The sequence below is a fragment of the Muscardinus avellanarius genome (assembly GCF_963383645.1).
Source record: "Muscardinus avellanarius genome assembly, chromosome: 9".
Taxonomy (NCBI): Eukaryota; Metazoa; Chordata; class Mammalia; order Rodentia; family Gliridae; genus Muscardinus; species Muscardinus avellanarius.
The window spans coordinates 77552033-77574037 of NC_137795.1; the positions used below are offsets into that span (position 1 = coordinate 77552033).

Below are 22005 nucleotides of genomic sequence, written 5' to 3' on the forward strand. Positions count from 1 at the left end.
TAATTACAACGGAGTGTTTTTTCCTAACGCTCAAAACCTGTTTTACACGGGTACAGTTTTTTTGCATGTTCGCTGGCAGAGTTCAGGACTCGATGGGAACATAATCCAGGGCTCAGAATGTACTCGTCCCAGACGGGGTCCATCTGGTCACCGGTGGGGTGAGAAACCCACACTCCTGATGCTGCCGAGCCCGCCGCCGCGCGGGGCCGAGCCCCGCCCCCTCCCGGCTTCCGCGGCGCCGCGCGCGCGCCCGCACGCACGCACACACGCGCACGCGCGCGGCCTCGGCGCCGTCCCGAGCCCCGGGCGGGGGAGGCGGCGCGTGCGCGGCGGCCTGGGCGGCGGGCCCCTCCCTTGGCGGGGGCGCGCGGCGCGGAGGACCGCACGGGAAGGGGGAAGTCAGGTGGCCGCTGCCGCCGCCGCCACGGTTTGTCGCCAGAGGGAAGATGGCGGATCTGGAGGAGCAGTTGTCTGACGAGGAGAAGGTAGGCGGCGCGGGGCGGCGGCGCGGGCGGCAGGGGGCCGCAGAGCCTCGGTGCAGGCGGCGCCGGCGGCCGGGCCCGGGCAGCGCCGCGGGCCGCCGTCCCCGCTCGCCCGCCCCGGCGCCGGTGCTGTCAGCTCCCAGGCCCCGCGCGGGGGCAGCGCCGCGGGCCCGCTCCTCCGCGCCTTGTAGGGTGTGTGCTCCGAAAATAGGCAGCGGCGGCGCCGGGCCTGCGCCGCCCGCACCCGCTCCGCCCGGCCCAAGGGCAGCGCCAGCCCCAGGCCGGGCCGGGCGCGGGGCGAGCGCGCAGGAGCAGACCTGCACTTCTGCCTTCCACTTCCCCTCCCCACAGCCAAATGCTTCCTTTTCTGGTCCTCTGGGGTGCTTCCTTTCCCTTAGAGGTCTCTCGCGCGCGCCCCCAGCCCCCACTGCCCTCCGCCGCCTTTCCCCCCTTTCCTTTTCTGGCTGTAGCTGTAAGCTTTGCAGCTCCCATGTTCCCTGGAAGGCTGTAGAGTTGCTCACAAAAAGGCATCGCTCCCCCTCCCCCGCGCCCACGGCTGTTTTGTGCCCAGGTTAGCATCTGCCCCTCTTCACCGCGGGGGGGACGGTTTGGTAGCAACCCCGGCTTCCTTACAGGACTTCTCCCGAGGAGGGGAGATTGTGCAGCTCCTCGTGACAGTATGTTAGATGTGGTGACAGCAGTGGAACCAGATGAACGACTCAAATTCTCATTTAAAATAAGAAATCTGATCTTTGGACCAGTTCGTATTTGCTGGTTTCCTTTGGCTACTGTAAAGGCCCAGTACCCGAGGGGCCGGTAGGGTGGGAAGAGAGAATCCTACTAATTTTGAGTATTTCCTGAAAAGGGCCTTGACCTTTTTCAAACTTAGAAATAACTGTTGTACTAGCCGGGCGTGGTGGTGCATGCTTATAATACCAGTACTTGGGTAGGCTGAGGCAGGAGGATCTCAGCTTTGAAACCAGCCTCAGCAACTTAGCGAGGCTCTAAGCAACTTAGTGAGACTTTATTTCCAAATTAAAATAAAAAAAAGAATAGGGCTGAGTGTGTAGTTCAGAGGTAGAAATGACCCTGGATTCAATACTCAGCAACACACACACACACACACACACACACACACACACACACACAGAGAGAACACATACAAATATGGTAGTTACAGTTTGGGAAATGTCCACTCTTACAGTGCTTCATTTAAGTTCCAAAATAGTCATGTAGGAAACAGTTACATTGTGGTGTTTAAGAAATGCTAGTGTAAGCTAAAGGATGTTTTGAGTTGGAACCCTGTATTCTTCAGTGTTTTCATATTCCGTGTTCTTGCACCTGACTGTAAGGCTCTATCTGGCCTCTTGTGGATGCGCAGAAGTCAGCCTTACCTTCATTTTTGGACTTCTTCATGGTTTTCGGTGAAAGTGATGATAAAACAACAGAATGGGGACATAAACATAATTCTCCATCATCTACAGACCCAATAGGTAGATCCTTCTGTTTCCAAAGTTGCTGTGCAGTAATGTGTGTAACATTGGTAGAGAGCCATAAGTTGATAGCTGAAAATGAACACGAGTGGGCACACACACAGACACATTGAAGATTAGGTCATTCTAAAAACTTGTCATTTTCTCCCTATGGCTCTTAAGTGGTAGTAATTTCAATGGCCAGAAAGATGGCCAAGGAGAACTCACTCAGTGTGGGAGGTAATATAGACCTACCATGTGTTGTAAAGGCCCCAAAATGCAAAGTCTTTTCAAAATCAGATGATAAGATTCCTTATTCCCTGGGCACTTTCAGGGCACTAAGCTTATTGGGGGTAAGGGGAATGGTGTGTTTTAAGTTTGCTATTCTAAATTTGATTTTGATGTTTTGAGTTTTTTAAAGACCATTCTGTAGATATTTTACATATAGATTTTAACACTATTAGATTTTATCACTATATTTTCTAATTTAAGAAAAACAGGGCCCAAATATTTGGATTAAATTCAAGGAACCAGTTAAGTGAAATTTTTAACAGTCTTGTTACTTGTCTGTATATTCTTTTATTCTTTGAGGAGGAGGATGTTGGGTATGGAATCAGAAATGGAAAGGTTTTGGTGGCCGTGGTGGCACACGCTTGTAATAGCAGCATTTGGGAGGCTTAGACAGGAGGATTGTGGTTTGCATACAGCCTCAGCTACTTAATGAGGTCCTTTGCAACTCAGTGAGACCCTGTTTCAGAATTAAGAATAAAAAATATAGCTGGGGTGTAGCTCAGAGGTAAAACGCCCTTAGGTTCCATTCCAAGTACCAAAGGGGTGGGGGAAAGAAAGAAAAATAAATGGAGAGGTTTTAGGGGTGATTTTTTTTTTTTTTGATGGTACTAGAGATGGAACCTAAGAGTGTTGTTCCTTTCAGCTACTGCCTCAGCCCTATTTTACTTTTTTTTTTTTTTTAAATTTTGAATCAGGGTCTCAATTGTGGAGGGCCTCACTAAGTAGGCGAAGCTGGTAGTGAACCTGTGCTTCTCCTGTTTAAGCCTCCCAAGTACTGGTATTACAAACATGTACCACCACTCCCAGGTCAGGGGTGGTATTTTTAAAATAATACTTAAATTGTGTTACCCTTCCTGCCACATTGTAATTTTCAAAAATAAGCTGTTAATATGTTTCAACTTTTGAAATTTTCATTATAGATTGCAGATCTCAGGAAGTGAAGCTGTTAAGGTATATGTAAAACCACACGTATATATGCCTGGTTCAGACAAACACATTTGTCACTTAGTTTTACTTAAAGTTGGAGGTATGCAGTTTTATAACTAACATTTCACAGATTTAAAAAGTAACATTTCAAAAGCTAAGTAACTCACCCAAGGGCACCCAGGTAGGAAGTGGCAGAGGTGGGATTGAAAACCAAGTTTGTCTGAGCCCAGGGTTCATGTGCTTTGTTATTATGCTCCCTGAAACAAAATTGGTTATAGGACTGTCTTTTGGGTTTGTATCTTGGTTTTTATTTTGTGACCAGTTCATTTTGAAAAAGGAAAAACAAGTTATTTTTCTTTTTTAATAATTGTAAATACCAAGCATTAAATAGTATTGGGCTCTAGATTTGTGTTTTCATCATTTCAGATCAGAGTTTATTATTGTCATTTAAGATATTTAAATGTCTTTCTTATGCTTTCCTGTGGTGAGAAGCATTTTAGGAATTAGTCTAGGATAATAAATAGCTTTGCTTATTTAAATCATGTGCAGTTGCTTTTTGAGGACAACCACTATGAAATTTAATAACCTTTCCTCTTTTGACCAGTGGGTTAATAGGAATATATTTAGCTGAAAAAGTACAAATGAGGTTCTTTAAAACCATTAATTTGTTGTAGTGTGTCCCACTGACTTTTTTTTTACATTGTTATATAAACACTAGACCAAAAACATTTCACATTTTCCATTTGTGGATCAACTATATTGTATGGTAAAGCATTTTTATGAATTTCAAATTACATGAAATTATGGTGTAAGGCCTAAATGAAAAGAGCCATTTCCAAACTCTCCAGAAGGATGATAGTTATTGGTGGGAAAGGATCTTCTTTTACTTTCTGTCCCTGCCTCCTTCCCCAGTGATTAGAATAAATCACTCCCTTAGCTTCAGCTTTTAAGTCTCTGCTGTTGTATTTCAGGAGTGTAACTCTACTTCTCTCTTGAGCACTGGTCCCACATTTCTCTCTGTGTGCTGGTCATATTTACAGAAGATGGTTAACTAGAAGTGTTCAAATAGAACTGGCCTAAAAGTAAATTTGTAACCTTCCTTCTTTCTCTCCACTCAAAGGCAGAAATCTATCTCTTCCTGCTCCTCTTTCTGTATTTCCATTATTCTCTTTATCTAGGACTTTAGTTCTGTTTTTTTTTTTTTTTTTTGGTCCTTTATGAAAAAACTAATTTTGTCACTTTCATCATCAAAAATGTATCGTACAGCCGGGTGTGGTGGCGCACACTTGTAATCCCCACGCTTGGGAAGCGGAGACAGGAGGATCGTGCAGGTTTGAAGCCAGCTGTGCTGGCTTAAGAGACCCTGTTTCCACATTAAAAAAGAAAGTATAAAATAGGTCTAGGAGTGTAGCCCGTGGGAGTGTAGCCCAGAGATTGAAAGGCTTCCAGGAACCCCAGTACCATTAAAAATAAAATTAAAAAAAAATGTATCTTACACAAATCATGTATTTCTTGCTTGAAAAGTTAACTCATTTCAATTAATACTTGGCTTACTGCCTTTGAGTTAACTGAACTATTAAATTAGCTATTGTTTGATAATGATTTCACTGTTCAAACACAATGCAAATTGATTATACCTACTCTGTGACAACAGTTAAGGAAGAAATGAAGCCAGGCGTGGTGGCGCACGCTTGTAATCCCCACGCTTGGGAGGCGGAGACAGGAGGATCGCGCAGGTTTGAAGCCAGCTGTGCTGGCTTAAGAGACCCTGTTTCCACATTAAAAAAGAAAGTATAAAATTGGTCTAGGAGTGTAGCCCGTGGGAGTGTAGCCCAGAGATTGAAAGGCTTCCAGGAACCCCAGTACCATTAAAAATAAAATTAAAAAAAATGTATCTTACACAAATCATGTATTTCTTGCTTGAAAAGTTAACTCATTTCAATTAATACTTGGCTTACTGCCTTTGAGTTAACTGAACTATTAAATTAGCTATTGTTTGATAATGATTTCACTGTTCAAACACAATGCAAATTGATTATACCTACTCTGTGACAACAGTTAAGGAAGAAATGAAGCCAGGCGTGGTGGCGCACGCTTGTAATCCCCACGCTTGGGAGGCGGAGACAGGAGGATCGCGCAGGTTCGAAGCCAGCCACACTGGCTTACGAGACCCTGTTTCAAAATATAAAAAAAAAAATAGGTCTGGGAGTGTAGCCCAGAGGTAGAAGGGCTTCCAGGAACCCCAGTACCACCAAAAAAAAAAAAAAAAAAAGGAAGAAATGAGGAAATGAGGAAAGTGGGGTTGGAAAATATGTATCATATCTATTATTTCCTTTCTGTTGTATTTGCTACTGTGTGTTTGTATTAGTTACTGGAATTGAACCTGAGAGCATTCTACCCTCCAGCCCTGTTTTCTTTTTTACTTTGAAGTACGTTCTCACCTGGTTGATTGGAATTTCACTACTCACTGAGGCTGTTCTTGAACCTTTGATCCTCCTGTTTCAGCCTCCCAAATACCGCAGGTATGGGCATGAGCCACCATGATACTTGGCTGCTCGGCTCTTAGGTTTTTATGATAGTTTCTAGACCTGTCCCTTCCATTACTTTTACCAAAGCTGTACTTTAAATATATTGTTTCTCTATTCTCAAAATTTTAGTGGCTGGATCCTCTATTGCTTTTCCAAGAAAGCCTGCCTCTTGAAGTATTGTCTTATATTCCATTCTAACCTAAATAGTTCCAACATTTTTATGTTTCTTTTTATTTTTTTTCAGTACAAGGTATTGAGTCAGGACTTCAAGTGTGCTAGGCAAACATTCTACCACTAGGCTACAATCCTCAGCCCTTTTTATTATATTTTGAGACGTTGCCCAGGCTGACCTCAAACTTGTCATCCTCCTGCTTCAGCCTTTTAAGTAGCTGGGTTTACAGGTGTAAACCAGCATGCCCAGCCTTTTCCAACATATACTACTATAATATATATGTTGTATAGTTATGTACTTTAATAATTATCATGCTGTGACTTCACAGAGACCTGCATACTAGTACATTTCTAACAGCTTAAGTTATATAATCTGTCAGCCTCAATATCCTTGAAATTTGATAACATAATAATAGGAAGTACCTTTTCCATTAAAATATAATTATAAGTAGTTTCTGGTATTTACTTATTTATTTATTGTACTGGGAATGGAACCCAGGGACTTTTTACCTCTCGGCTACACTCTCAGACCTATTTTCTATTTTATTTGGAAATAGGGTTTCACTATGTTGCAGAGAGCCTCACTAGGTAGCTGAGGCTGGCTTCGAACCTGCATGATCCTTCTGTCTCAGCCTCTCAAGTACTGGGATTATAAGTGTGCACCACCATGCCCAGCTTAGTTCCTGGTATTTAGTAAGTGTAATAAGTGGTAGACATCTTTCTCTTCTCGAGACCTCTCATCCCCTTTGAGCATTGGTAATGTTCCCAGGTCTGTTCTCTGTTTTGAAGATGAAAATTTTACTCAGCCTTCAAGATTTAGCTCAGATGACATGGCTCATTTAATATCGCTTCTGAATTCTGTAACACATTAGTATTAAATACAACTCTGCTTAAAAGTTATTTACCATGAATTCACGGAATCAAGAGAATATAAGTTTTATGAATAGTGGAAAATAGTATATGGATTTTCGAAGAAAAATAAAATGAGCCAAAGTTTTCATTCCTAAATAGTGCTATAGATTTTAAAGATTTATATAGTCAAATGAAATTCCTGGTGCTCTTCAAGGCACAGGTGATATTGGCTGGAGTTCAAATGCTAAATATTATTTATAAGTAGATGATAAAACTTTTCTCACTATAAAAGCATACTGGCTTCTGAAACTTTGTTAAAACAATATTATATTTCATCATAATTAATGTTAAATTAGTATTCTTATTAACTAAAAGGCAAACTCAACCACTAAACTATGAATTTGAAAAGTACCTATTCCTAATTTCGTTTTGTAGATGAATTCTGTTATTTCATCAGTTCCTACTTCAAGCAGGAACTTGATAGCAGTTGTAACATAAATGGAATTTTTCCGACTTTGCACAATAAGGTAAATTTGTAATACATTTCAGTGTATTTGAGTCATTTTTACATAAAACAAGTATAATTCAATAAATAGAATATTGTATTTTATTATAAAAACACAGAGTGCCAAATAATTTTCAAGTTTGAAAAGCATGATGGCAAAACTTGACCTTTAGTTCCATACTCTGACCCAAAGCTTAATCAGTCCCTTGAAGCAGCAATGTATTACAAGAAGTGTGTGCATATCAAAATGGGATCTTTGCCTTCTCAAGACCATTCTTCTTACGGGTTTTAAAAAAAAAAATACTCTTAGAGCCTGGTGGTGCTTCCTTATAATCCCAGCTACTCAGGAGACTAAAGCTGGAAGTTGGCAAGTTCCAGGCCAGACTGCACAACTTAAGGAGAAACTGCCTCAATGTGTGTGTGTGTGTGTGTGTGTGTGTGTGTGTGTGTGTGTGTGTGGTCATGTGGATGGAACCCAGGGGCTTTCTACCTCCAAGCTATACTCCCAGACTTATTTTCTATTTCATTTGGAAACAGGATCTCACTAAGCTGCTGAGAGCCTCACTAGATAGCTGAGGCTGGCTTCCAACCTGCTTGATCCTCCTGTCTCACCCCCCAGGTACTGAGATTATAAGTGTACACTACCACGCCTGGCATCAAAATAAAATTTAAAAGGGACTAGGGACAGGGTGTGGTGGCATACGCTTCTAATCCCAGTATTTGGAAGGCTGAGACAGGAGGATCATGCAGATTGGAAACCAGTCTCAGCCCCTTAGTGAGGCTCTCAGCAACTCTATGAGACCTTGTTTCCAAATGAAATATAAAATAGGTCTGGGATTGTAGCTCAGAGGTAGAAAGCCCCTGGCTTCAATATCCAGTACCATAAAAAATAAAAAAGTGAAAAAGACTGGGGACAGCTGGGGTATAGCTCATCTGTAGAGGACCTGTTTAACATGCAGAAGACCTGGGTTCAATCCCAAGTTTTTTTTTTTTTTTTTTTAAAAAGCTCAAATGTTAAAGGAGAAAGTCACAGATTTATTTTGAAGGATAGATATATAGACATTATATTCTTGTTCATATGACATATATTTATGTTCAACTATGAGTCTGTTGTTTGGGGACTTTTCTTGTACATTTTAGTTTACAATATTTCTATTAAAAATAACTTTTGAAAACTATTTACCTTCATGTTAATTCTTTTACCAGATATAGGCTGAGTGTCCCTTATTGGAAATGCTTAGCACCAGAAGCAGTTCAGATTTCAAAGTTTTTCAGATTTTGGAATACTTGCATATACATAATGAGATATCTTGGGGATATCTTGGGGATGGGACGTAAATCTAAACACAGAATGCATGCACATTTCATATATGCTTTGTACACATAGCCTAAAGGTAATTTTATACAAAATTCTTAGTAATTTTTTTGAATGAACCAAAATTTCATGGTGTGGAGTATTCCACTTGTGTTATGTCAGCACTCAAAATTTTCACATTTTGTAGCACTTTGATTTTGAATTTTTGAATTAGAGATGCTCAGCCTGTACTTTAAGTGAGATTGTAGAGGAGGGGTAAAGAGTGACCCTGTAAGTGGAAGTTTTATGTACTCAGCACAGAGTAGGTGTTCATGTCAGAGTGGGAGGCCTTTAAGGAGCAGAGATTAAGAAGGACTGTGAGACTAAGAAAATCCTTTAGATTCAAGAGAAAGGGGCGAGAAACATTTTATCCACTACATGCTGGGCACATGTATGCTCTCAATTGTCAGAATTACCTTGTTTCTGTCCATTTTGCAAATGGGAAAACTTGTGCAGATAAAGCCTGCTGTATAAGTGGTAGACCAGGGGTCATCAGTGGTCTTCAAGAGAGCAGTTTTACTAGTCTTCAGAGCAGGGAATGGTGGGAGAAAATCCTACCAAAGTCTAAAAGGAGTGCTTATGTTTTTACTCTTCCAGAAGTGACCTTTCAGTCTAGTCTGCATTGTAAACTAGCAATCAGACCCAAAGACTTCCCAATTTCTACCTACTTTTGTTACAACATTTAGCAGTTATGGTACAGTTACCTGATATTCTTACTTCTTATGTGTAATTGTAGTAAAGTTCTATATTACACCAGTGGTTTTCAACTCTGTCTACATAGGAGAATCCACTGGAGAGTTTATCAACAAACCTGAATGCACAGACTCCACTCATGGGGAAAGCTTGAGTGTACTTTTTTGTTTAAAAAAAAAAAAAAAAAAGCTGCTCCCCAACGAATGTACGACCTAGGTTGCATTTCACTGTATTAAATGCTTAATCAGTACTTTGATTAAAGTACAAATTATTCTTGAAAAACTTGGTAGTGAAACAAAAGAGAAAAGAATAGGTTTTACTCCATCACATTTTCCTATTTCATTTTAAGAAAAATTTTAAGACAAAATATCAGGGATGTTTTGCCTGAGATATGATTCAACGAAGAGAAAGAAATTGAAAGATAAGAATAGTTTCTTAATGCTTACTTAGGGGTCATGGGTTTCTTAACATTTTAAATAAATGGTAAAACATCTTTAAAGAAGAATTGATGTTGTATTCAATAGATAACCTAGATTTAGGTTAAGTCTATGAGCTCTATTTTTAATTACCATGAAAAATGATAATTTTAAAGGAAAACTTGTTAAGAAAAACTTATGAAAACACATTACCATTCTTAAATTTATTTGTATTAAATTAGTCCATAACATGGATACATGCAATAGTAATTACTTGGTCATAAACTATTTAAATAGCTTAATGTTTTAAAAAAGTCATTTTCTTTCTTTTTTTGGTGGTACTGGGTTTCCTGGAAACTCTTCTACCTCCGGACTACACTCCCAGACCCATTTTATATTTTTATTTGGAAACAGGGTCTCTTAAGTCAGTGGGGCTGGCTTTGAGCCAGTGTGATCCTCCTGTCTCTGCCTCCCAAGAGCCGGGATTACAAGAGTACACCACCACACCTGGCCTTCCATTCTTATTTATTTATTTATTTATTTATTTATTTATTTATTTATTTATTTATTTTTTACTTGTACTCTCAGCAAGGCTTGGATGATTTTTAGAGAGTTGTGGGAAACAACTTCAAATAATTCTTGAAGTGGAAAAATGCAAGCCAGGCATGTTGGCGCAAGCTTGCTTGTAATCCCACCATTCCTGAGGCTGAGATAGGAGGATCGTGGTTTGCAGACAGCTTCAGCTACTTAGACCATCCACAACTTAGTGAGACCCTGTTTCAAAATGAAGAATAAAAATAGAGCAGGGGGTGTAGCTCGGAGATAGAATGCCCCTGGGTTCCATCTGCATCCCCAGACCTGCCAAAAAAAAAAAAAAAAAGAAAAAAGAAAGAAAAAAAAGAAAAAGAAAAATGCATAGTAGCTCCTTTACCTTTATTACCAGTCTCTGAACAATGTTCCTTTTTGATGTCACATTCCCTGAGAGAAAAGTAAAACCTATGATTTTTTTTCCTCCATAAGACCAAATGCCTCAAATTTTGCATATACAATCCCTTACTGAATCTGAATGTAATATCTGGTCTCCCATCAGAATTACCTAGGGAGATTTTCTAAAATATAAATTTCAAGGTCTCAGTTGTAGAGATTGGTTTTGTAGTTTTGGAATTGAGCTTGGGAATGTGTATTTTCTCCAAAAGCTTTTCAGGTGGCTGTGACAGACATCCATATTTGGGAAATTCCCAGCCTCGTGTCTCCTTCCTTGATCACAGAGGAGATAATTGTGTGTCATGGTGTTGAACATGTGGAAATTACAGGGCGGGTAGGTGGTGTTCTCAGATAAAATACAGATGCTTGGCTATATTTGAATTTAAGGTAAACACTGGATCATTTTTTGTTTAAGGATTTCCTGTGTGGTATACCTTTGAGCTGCTGGAAACCTCAAGGCTGTTTGTCTCTAAATTTAATGGTTCCATATGACAGTGGTGGTGTATATGTGTGTGCTCCTGTGCACTTCTTATACTTTCATCTCCCCCTCTTATTTCAGTTGCTTAAGATTTTAAAAAACTTTTAAATGTTTGGCAACTTGCTATGTTTATAGCAACTTTGATGAGAACTCTATTTCCTGATAAGGAGACTGACAGCAGTTTATTAATCACATATGCTTTTAACAGGTAAGTTGAGGGGACACGTAGCATGCAGGGCCACACAGACAGTGCACCTGGGCACAGTGAGCAGTTGGGCTGTGGAAGGCAGACTTTGTAGTATCAAGAGGTTGGGGTGACCCCTGCTTCCCAGGGGAGGATGTGATTAGCTTGTTTGAGTTGAAACAGACTAGCAGAGAACTGAAGCCTGCTACTTAGGGATAAGCAGGAACTGTGTCTGTTCCCCTTGATAAGGAGGCTTTTTTGGCTCAGGGGCCTAATCTGTGGGAAAAGAGCAAAGGGGGAACCTGTACTTAGACCATTCAGGACACACATAGAAGGTCTTAATTTCAGACCTTCTACCACAGGTCTTATTATCAAAAGTCTTGTTGATGATGCCCTAATAAATAATATTTTATGATGTTTTTAATAGTTTGAGAATTCCCCTATCTATACAGCTGTTTCTTCTAGTAATTTGTAAAGTATAAGCTATTCTGCTGTAGAACTGTGTATAACTTTATCATAGTAGATAAGAGATTGTTAGATCATATAAATGAAGTAGTATGGAGGCGAGAGTATTAGACAAGAGTCCCTGTTGTAAGGCTAAGTAGAATGATAAGGCACAAGTACTGTATGTGGCACAACAAAGAGTGCATAGGTTATAGCAGTAGCAGAAAGAATAGAGGCAGTAGCCATTGTAGTAGTGCTTACCCTGTGCCAAGCACTTTTCTAAGTGCATTATCTCATTTTCTGCAGTTGGGAAGATTAATTTTGTTTGCTTAAGGTCAGACAGGTAGTGGAGTTGTAGTCTGAATCTATTCAGTCTTAAGAGCTTGTTCTGTTAACAGTTACATTTTAGAGCTTTGGAATTGACATATCTTGCAAAGCACTTTATCTTATCGGCAGTGGGGCACCATTAGGTAATTTTTAAGCAGGAAAGGAACATCAGAATTTACATTGAAAATTATTAGTCTGCTGGCAAAGTGGAAAATGAATTTTAGAGAAAAGTGAAAGTAGAGTCAGGGCAGCTTTGTAACAATCCAGAAATAGAGTGGCTGGGTCTGAATGGAGTGTAGACAGGAAAAAGGGGATTGAATTTGAGCAAGAAGTATCAATCATTGATCATAACTATGGGAGAGAGGAAAATGTACACTGATTGTAGGCAGTAACAATAATTTTCTCAAGAATGGAAAGGAGTGGGTTTGGGTGAGACAGTCCAGTATATCTTGGAGGCACTTGAAGATTTCTAAAAGACAAGTTATACTTAAAAAATCTTGATTTTGAGAAGTTGTTATAGGAGATATATAGATTTGAGAGCCACCCTGTGGTGGTAATAGAAGCAGAGGAAGTGAATGAGATCACCCAGATATTTCTTTTGTCTTTATGCTGTCTTCTTTATCATCATAGAAAATTGCAATCTTGTACTGAGAGGCAGTTATGTGAAAATCCTGTCTTCATTTGAAAACTTCATTTGAATCCCAAATCTGGATCATTGTTTCTACTTTCCTAAATTAAGAATAATAGCCAGGTGTGGTGGTACACATCTAAAATTCCAGTACTTGGGAGGCTGAGATAGGAGAATTACAGGTTCAAAGACAGCCTCAGCAATGTAGGCCCTTAGCAACTTAGTGAGACCCTGTTTCAAAATAAAAACTAAAAAGTGGTGTAGATTGGAGGTAGAATGCCCTGGGTTCATTTCTCATTGCCACCAAAACAAAACCCAAAACCCAAAACTGTCAGAATACTTGTAGGTAATATTTTATTTTGTCTAGGAAGGCCAGGGTTTTAAAAAGGTTAAGAAACCTTTCACCCTGCACAAGAGTCAACTTAAGATGGATCAAAGACCTGGAAATTAGACCAGAGATTTTTTATTTTTATTTTTTGGTGGTACTGGGGGTGGAACCCAGAGGCTTTCTACCTCCGGGCTATACTCCTAGACCTATTTTATATTTTATTTGGAAACAGGGTCTCACTAAGTTGCTAAGAGCCTCACTAAGTAGCTGAGGCTGGCTTTGAACCTGCGCAATCCTCCTGTCTCAGTCTCCCAAGCGCGGGGATTACAAGCGTGCGCCATCACGCCCGGCAAACCAGAGATTTTGAAATTACTAAATGAGGGTGTAGGTCCAATGTTCCAACATACTGACATAGATAGAGACTTCCTCAGTAATAACCCCAAGGCACCAGAAATTTAAATGAGGACTAATAAGTGGGATTGCATTAAAGAGTTTCTATACAGCAAAGGAAACCATCAAAGACCTTAATATAGAACTGACAGAGTGGGAGATCTTTGCCAGCTACTCTTCTGATAGAGGAATACCTAGAATATACAAAGAACTTACGAAATTTACAGCCAAGATAAAGCAAGTAATTCAGTTAAAAAAATGGACAAGTGAACTAAATAGACATTTCACAAAAGAAATACAGATGGCCAATCAATATGTGAAAAAATGTTCAGCATCATTAGCAATGAGAGATGGAAATCAAGACTACTGAGAATCCAACTAGAATGTCAGTCATCAAAAAGTCAAACAACAATAAATGCTGGCATGTAGGGAAATAGGAAGTATTCTACACTGTTGATGGGATTACAAATGAGTGCAGCCTCTATGGAGATCAGTGTGGAGATTCCTCAGAAAACTGGGAGTGGATTCACCATGTAATCCAGGTGTACACTCTTGAGTATCTTTCCAAAGGGACTGAAATCAGAATATTATAATGATACATGCATATCCGTGTTTATAGTTGCACAAGTTGCAATAGTCAAATTATGGAACCAGCCTAGGTGTCTTCAACAGATGAATGGATTACAAAATTATGGGATATACACACCATGGAATGCTACTCAGCAATTAAGAAGAACAAAACTTGTAGGAAAAATAGATGGACCTGGAGACTATTATGTTAAATGAGATTAGCCAGTTGCAGAAAGAGAAGGGTCATATGTTTTCTCTCATATGTGGAAGCTAGGGAGTATTTAGGGAACAAGAGGGACTTTATACAATGGGAGAGAAACACCAGTGGATGAGGGAGGTGTTTTAGGGGATGGTGCGGGGGGATTAATAAACACTTCCATTGATGTTATGTACACATGTGAGAATACCATTGCCAGTCTCAATCTCATGTATGGAAAAGGGGAGGGAGGGATCTGGGGGAAGCTCACTAAGTGCTGTGTGTGTTTATGTCACTAGCACCCTGAATTACATTATGATGTGAGACTACAGTGCACCAATGAAAGTATATAAGGAAGATATTTATCTTTTTTACTTAACCTTTCAAAAAAATTAGAAAATCACTCTTAGTGACCATCTCAATAATTCTATAGGCCAAAATCACCAATGGATGCTAAGATTTGTTGGCAAAAGTATAAAACAAAAACAGGTATTGACAGAGTCTGTAAGTATTTCTCAATGTGATAATTATAAAGCAATAAATAGTAATTTTATTATATCTATTTATTTATTTATTTGGTGGTACTGGCTTTTCTACCTCCAGGCTATACCCCCAGACATATTTTATACTTTCACTAAGTTGCTGAGAGCCTAAGTAGCTGAGGCTGGCTTCGAACCTGTGCGATCCTCCTGTCTCTGCCTCCCAAGTGCAGGGGTTACAAGTGTGTGACACCACTCCCAGGTCAATAATGCTTTTATATTAGGCATTTAGCTGGGCATGGTGGTGCACGCTTGTAATCCCCGTGCTTGGGAGGCGGAGACAGGAGGATCCTGCAGGTTCGAAGCCAGCCTCGCTGGCTTAAGAGACCGTTTCCAAATCAAAATATAAAATATGTCTGGGAGTGTAGCCTGGAGGTAGAAGGATTCCATCCCCAGTACCACCAAAAATAAATAAATAAATAAAATAAAATAAAAAATAAAACTAGGCATTTAAAAGATTAAATAAAAAGATTTTGAATGTTGCTTTGAATATACCACTTTTATCTCATGAATGAATTACTTTATAATCACTTGTGTATGCTCTTCTACAAAAGGTGCAGAAGACGAACATATGGTTATATTTTTTATCTTTCTGTATTTTTTTACACAAAATAATGTATAGACTTTTCAGCTTTTGGCTTAGGTAAGTATTTGAAGCTCTAGTAGGTTAGCTTTTCAAAACTCCTCTATACATCTTGGTGTGACTAAATAAATTAGATCAGTAACATTGAAATAAGTTAGACATCAACTTTTGATTTTAACTTTTATGATGAAGTACGTTTTTGTATTTATTCTAAAGAAAAATAAATTAGATCAGTATGAATTAGATCAGTGAGGTTATAGAGGGATAGAGATTATCTCCCCCCAGTCACCTCTTACTAACAGAAACCATCCCCACTTATGGAGTTGTGATTTACATTAATATTATAAAAGTAATAACTTTCCTAAGTTTTACTCCAGTTTGATAGGAAGTGACTTTGAAAAAATATATGGAAAAGATGGTAGTTAATGAAAAAGGAGATTTAGCAGGAATGTTCCTAATTATTTCACTGGATTCTTGAAAAACGCTGTAATTCCCAATAAATAGGGTGCAGCTCCACATATTTTAGATTTTACATTTCTGTGTTAAAAAAAATTGTAAGGCGGGGCGTGGTGGCGCACGCTTGTAATCCCCACGCTTGGGAGGCAGAGACAGGAGGATCGCGCAGGTTCGAAGCCAGCCTCGCGCGCTGGCTAAGGAGACCCTGTTTCCAAATAAAAATGTAAAAATAGGTCTGGGAGAGTAGCCCGGAGGTAGAAGGGCTTCCAGGAACCCCAGTACCACCAAAAAAAAAAAAAAAAAAAAAAAAATTGTAAGAAAATGTTCATCTGTAGGTAGAGTTGAATTCCTGATTGCATTCAATTACATATTTTATATTTAGCTTGTAGTATGACGTTTAATGACTAAAACAGTAGTAGACAGCTTAAGTTTGTAAAATATACTGTGTAAAATCCTCTGAAATCATTTTCAGAACGTTAAAATTATATAATTTTGCAGAAATTATAATTTCGTTAAAATTATATAATTATATAATTATATAATTTATCAGAGATGGGTACTATTCAATGCTCATATCTTCATTTCTATTTTAGGTACGTATAGCAGCAAAATTCATCATTCATGCCCCTCCTGGAGAATTTAATGAGGTTTTTAATGGTGAGTGTTTAATTTGTAACACTAAGGCTTGATTTTATATATATATATATATATATATATATATATATATATATATATCTTTTTTTTCCTAAATTACAATAAAAATATTTGCCAGTCTGAATTTTGCAATAGCTAAGTATAATATATAATATATGATAATTCTGGTTGAACAAATCTGCCCCCTTAAAAGAATAAAATAAAATTTAGTCTAGTTATTGAATATAACCTTATTCTGGGGAATAAGCATTTTTTTGTTCTTATTTTTGTTTAAATAAAACTATTAATCACAAGCAATAGATATTTAATAAAACATTGAAATAAGTTAGATATCAACTTTTGATTTTAACTCTTTTATCATGAAGTATGTTTTTGTATTTATTTTAAAGAAAAATAAATTAGATCAGTATGAACAGCCAATAAAAGTTTTCCTCATGTATAGAAGATGATAACATGAATAGAAGCCATTTATTGTTTAAATTATGTCCTTAAATCATTTTACAATATTTATTTTGCTAGACTTCATTGGCAAACATTTTTATAATTATTTATCCATAGGTCAGAAATGTAAACTGCTGTGGAGTCTCCTGGTTGTTATAAAGATCATAGTAGTATTTGCTCTTTAGTAATAAGGATGACTGGGTTTGAAACAGTTACCAAGAAATGGTCTTACATGGTCTCTTCTCAAAATTTTTCTTAAGCAGTTACAAGATTAAGTTACCACAAATACTGTTCATGTGTTACTATTTTTGCTTTTTATGTATTTGGCCTTCACCATGCCTTAAATTAAAGGTGAATTTATACATGGCTCTAGTTTCATTCTACTCTACTCTGGAGTATATTGTATGAATGTTTTTAAAGAAGTTTACTCATTTTCATTTGTCTTATAAGATAGAGTAGAAACTCATCTCAAAAGATTTGGTTTAAGTAAAAAATTAAATGAAGTCGAGCCAGACTTGTTGGTATGCACTAATCCTAGTACTTGGGAGGCTGAGACAGTAGGATAGCAGGTTCAAGGTCAGCCTCAGCAGTTTAGTAAGCTTTTCAGCAACCTCATCAAACAGCTAGACCCTGTTTCAAAACAAAAAAATAGAAAAAGGGTTGGGGGCTGTAGCTCAGAGGTAGAATGTCCACAGGTTTAATCGCCAGTACCAGAAAAAAAAAATTTTTTTTTTAATGAAGTTAAAATTACTCTTGAAAAATCCCTTAAATCATCCACATATATTGAGTATAAAAATTACATACGGTGATTTTTAAAGGCATAAAATATAACCACTGAGCTATACTTACAGAAAGAATGGAAAGTCTAAATAGTTTAAAAAAATAAAAGTTCTGGATATTGAGCCGGGCGTGGTGGTGCATGCTTGTAATCCCTGCACTTGGGAGACTGAGACAGGAGGATCACACAGGTTCAAAGCCAGCCTCAGCTACTTAGTGAGGCTCTCAGCAACTTAGTAAGACCCTGTTTCCCAATAAAATATAAAATGGGTCTAGGAGTATAGCCCAGAAGTAGAAAGCCTCTGGATTCCACCCCCAGTACCACCAAAAAAAAAGTTCTGGATATTAAATTAATTTTTTATTACAAACTCATGTGGTGAAATGGAGAGTTGTAGAAAATTCAAAGGTACTTACACTTTATGTAATGTATACTTCTGCTTTAATATTCAGTCTCTCTAAGCTACACATGTATTAATACATTTGCTGGTTGGGGGATTAAAGAAGATAGTCTCCTCTGCTTAGGTTCAAATTTGGCTTCCACCTTAAATTGATAATGGTGAAACTGCACTACAGTTAGTAACCACTGAACTCCTATAAAATTCAGTCAAGAATAAACTATGGTTTTAAGAAAAGTGCTCCCCAGCACCATTTTGTTCTTTAATTTGAAACAAAGTTTCTAAGTTGCAGAGGGCCTCACTAAGTAGTTGATACTGGCTGCAAACCTGCAATCCTGTTTTAACCTTCCAAGTACTGGGATTACAAGCATGTACCACCACACCTGGCTTGCCCTGTGTATTTTTTAATCAGGAAGGTCTTAAAAGGATGTATGAGTCATAAAAATTGATTTTTCTAAATCTCACTTGAAATTGACATTGAATTATCAAGAAATGGGCAACTGAAATGAATAGATATTTCACAAAAGAAGAGATACAAATGGCCAATAGATACATGAAAAGATGTTCAACATCACTAGCCATCAGGGAGATGCAAATTGAAACTACGCTGAGATTCCATCTAACCCCAATCAGAGTGGCAAACATGAAGAAATCAAACAACAACAATTGCTGGCGAGGATGTGGGGAAGAGGAACTCTTTTACACTGTTGGTGGGAGTGCAAAGTAGTTCAGCCACTATGGAGATCAGTATGGAAATTCCTTAGAAAACTGGGAATAGATCCACCATTTGATTGGGCTATACCACTCCTGGGTGTCTTTCCAAAGGGGTTGAAATCAGAGAACTACGTTAACATATGAATACCCATGTTCATAGCAGCACAGTTTGTAATAGCCAAACTATGGAACCAACCTAGATCTCCATCAACAGATGAATGGATTGCAAAATTATGGGAAATACACACAATGGAATTCTATTCAGCTATAAAGAAAAATAAAATAATAGCATTTGCAAGAAGATGGAAAGGTCTGGAGAACATTATATTAAGTGAGATTTGTCAAGAACAGAAAGAGAAGGGACATATGTTTTCTCTAATATGTCCAAGTTAGGGAGTAGTGGTAATACCAGAGGGATTCCAGATGATGGAGGGGAAATCTCAGCAAAGCTTGAATGGAAGGATAGGAGAGGAAGAAAGCTGAGGTTGTTCAATGGAGGAGCTACATACGAATATGTGTAATAGCAAAAATACAACATGATTAACCTGGACACTCTCTATTAGGGGAGAGGGAAAGGGAGGGGAAAGGCATGAAGCATAATGTAAATGTACACCACTCTCAATATGTTCCACTTATAAAAAATAAAAATAAAAAAAACCAGAAATCGACATTGAATTGAATTGATATGTTTTATCTTGAACCTGTGAATTTGGCCATTAGCTAAGAACTGTGGAATAGAAGTGAAATACAGAATTCATTTAATAAATTTTAATTAAAAGGATAGTTTAGAGTTAAAAGAAATTAAATAGTTAAAAAGGAAATCTTCCATGAATTTGTTTATTTTTATGAGTATTTTTGTTGAAAACCTTGGTGTCAGAATGATTCTAACAGAAATAAGTTTTAGAATTACTAAGTGATAAAATCTTATTAGTTCAGTGGTTTTCCAAATGCTCTTTCTGGATTCAAAAGCTAGAATGCTAACCCTTATACCATAGAACCACTCCAGATGGTTAAGCTGGCTATATTACAATTGTTGAAATACTGCATTTCTGGTCCTCCATTCTGAAAAACTAGTTGGGTCTGGAGTGGGGCTCCAAAGTCATTTTTGTTACTATAAGCCTCCCATCTACCACCATATGTTTCTAAAGTGCAGCCTGGCTTGGAACTATACCCTAATTTTATTATTCAAATATTAGTTTTCCTATTTCTTCTACTCTCTTTATGATATAAAAGCACAATCTTCATTTTTATAGTAGAGGTAACTAGATCAAATAGCTCCAACTTTATTATTTTTCCATTTGGAACTGGAAAAGTTAGACCACTATTAATTATTGTATTTAAATATTGAACATAAAAATTGTTTATCAAATAGAAATTCTCAGTTGAATTTTCAGAATATGAATAACCATAATTGTAATGTCCATATTTTTAAAATAGTAGTACTTGGATAGAAGCTTCCATATTTTAAAATCATTTAACTTGGAAATACTGTTAGTGGTTAATAAAAGATTGTTTTTTTATAAAATTCTTTTCTCCACTGTTTGAATGAACTACTTCCAACCTGTGTGTGTGTGCATGTGTCTGTGTATGTGAGAGAGAGAGAGAGAGAGAGAGAGAGAGAGAGAGAGAGAGAGAGAGAGAGATATTGATTGATTCAGACAGACAGAGACAGAAAGAAAGAGACAGGATTGATCTCAGGGACATTCTACCTCTCAGCCACACCTCAGCACTATTTTAATTTTTATTTTGAAACAGAGTCTTGCTAGGTGGAAGAGTGTTTCACTACTTGCTAAAGCTGTCCCTGAACCTGTGATCCACTTTTCTCAGCCTCTCAAGTACTGAGATTCAAGTGTGCACCACCGTGCCTAGCTCTGAATCTCTCAACACAGTGCATAAATATGCTAATACTATGCTGAATTTCTCTCCTCTCCCTCTCTCCCTCCCTCTCCCTCCCTCTTCCTCTCTCTCTCTCTCTCTCTCATTTTGAATGTATTTTCATACATTCAAAACTATATGTTTACATTATTATTTTTTTTGTGGGTTTGAGGATGGAACCCAGAGGCATTCTACCTCCGAGCTACACCCCCTGCCCTATTTTTTATTTTTTATTTGAAACAGGGTCTCACTAAGTTGTGGGGGGCCTCACTAAGTAGCTGAGGCTGTCTGTGAACCGTGATCCTCCTGTCTTAGCCTGTTGAATGCTGGGATTACAAGTGTGCGCCACCACGCCTGGCTTGTTTACGGTATTATTATTAATGGCTGTCCAATTTTACACTATATATAAGGACTGTAGTCTGTTTTGGTTCTCTGCACTTTTAATAAAAAGATTAAGATAGCGACTATATAAAATAGCCAAGTGCTTAAGAAAAATAATTAATGAAAATACACCAAGACTAGAATTTTGTTTGCTTTTTTGGTGAGACCATGTGTGATTTTCTTTCTTGTACGTTTCAAGAGTAAATATTTTCCCAATAAAAATACTACTTTTGAATTCTTGTTTTAAAGTTTAATAGTTCACTGTCTATATAAGAATTGACTCTAAGATTAGAAGAGAATTGAGAATCAACTACGAGAGATCATTAAGTCAAAGAAAGTAGAATTCTTCATCTTTTCTTTGAACATGAACTCACAGAAATGCCTGTTAGACTCTGGTCACAAACTGTTACTTGTTTACTTTTCCTATGGAGCAAATTCATTTGAAACTGATGATTACATTGTCAAACTAAAAGGTATAGTTCTAAGTCTTTCTGCAGATTTTATCCTACCATCTTTCGTGTGTAGCTTATCTTTAGTTCTTTGGCCATACATTATAGTCTGCCTGCATAAACTATTAAGGGTACAAAGTGGTATGTATTTCTATTTATTTCTCTAGAAAGTGTCTAAACAAAATCTTTATTTTTAAAAAACTATCATGGTATGTATATGTGGATAATTTGGTCATTACAGTGATATTTTGATCTTGCTTTTTATTTGGGATGGGGCATGATAATACATAATTAAAATAATCTACACTTTCTATATTCTGCAAACAAAAATCATAATAAAATGTAATATTTGCTTTACAGATGTTCGGTTACTACTTAATAATGATAATCTTCTCAGGGAAGGAGCAGCCCAGTGAGTATTTTATATTATCTTAACTAAAATAACTTGGAGAATGAAAAGATGTTTTAAAAGTGGTACTTAGCCAGGCGTGGTGGTGCACATTACAATCACCACGCTTGGG

At 38.0% G+C, this 22005-nt stretch overlaps 1 protein-coding gene across 2 annotated transcripts in view; it reads left to right on the plus strand.

The window, feature by feature from the left end:
* Positions 1-446: 446 nt before the first annotated feature.
* CAPZA2 (capping actin protein of muscle Z-line subunit alpha 2) overlaps positions 447-22005 on the plus strand; it is a gene marked incomplete at its 5' end in the record, with an annotated part of 46244 nt that continues 24685 nt past the window's right edge. For both annotated transcript variants that reach the window (XM_080701063.1, XM_080701064.1), the window contains 3 exons: positions 447-485; positions 16392-16455; positions 21845-21896. In XM_080701063.1, coding sequence (XP_080557189.1) covers positions 447-485; positions 16392-16455; positions 21845-21896 — 155 coding nt within the window. The remainder of the gene's footprint in view (positions 486-16391; positions 16456-21844; positions 21897-22005) is intronic.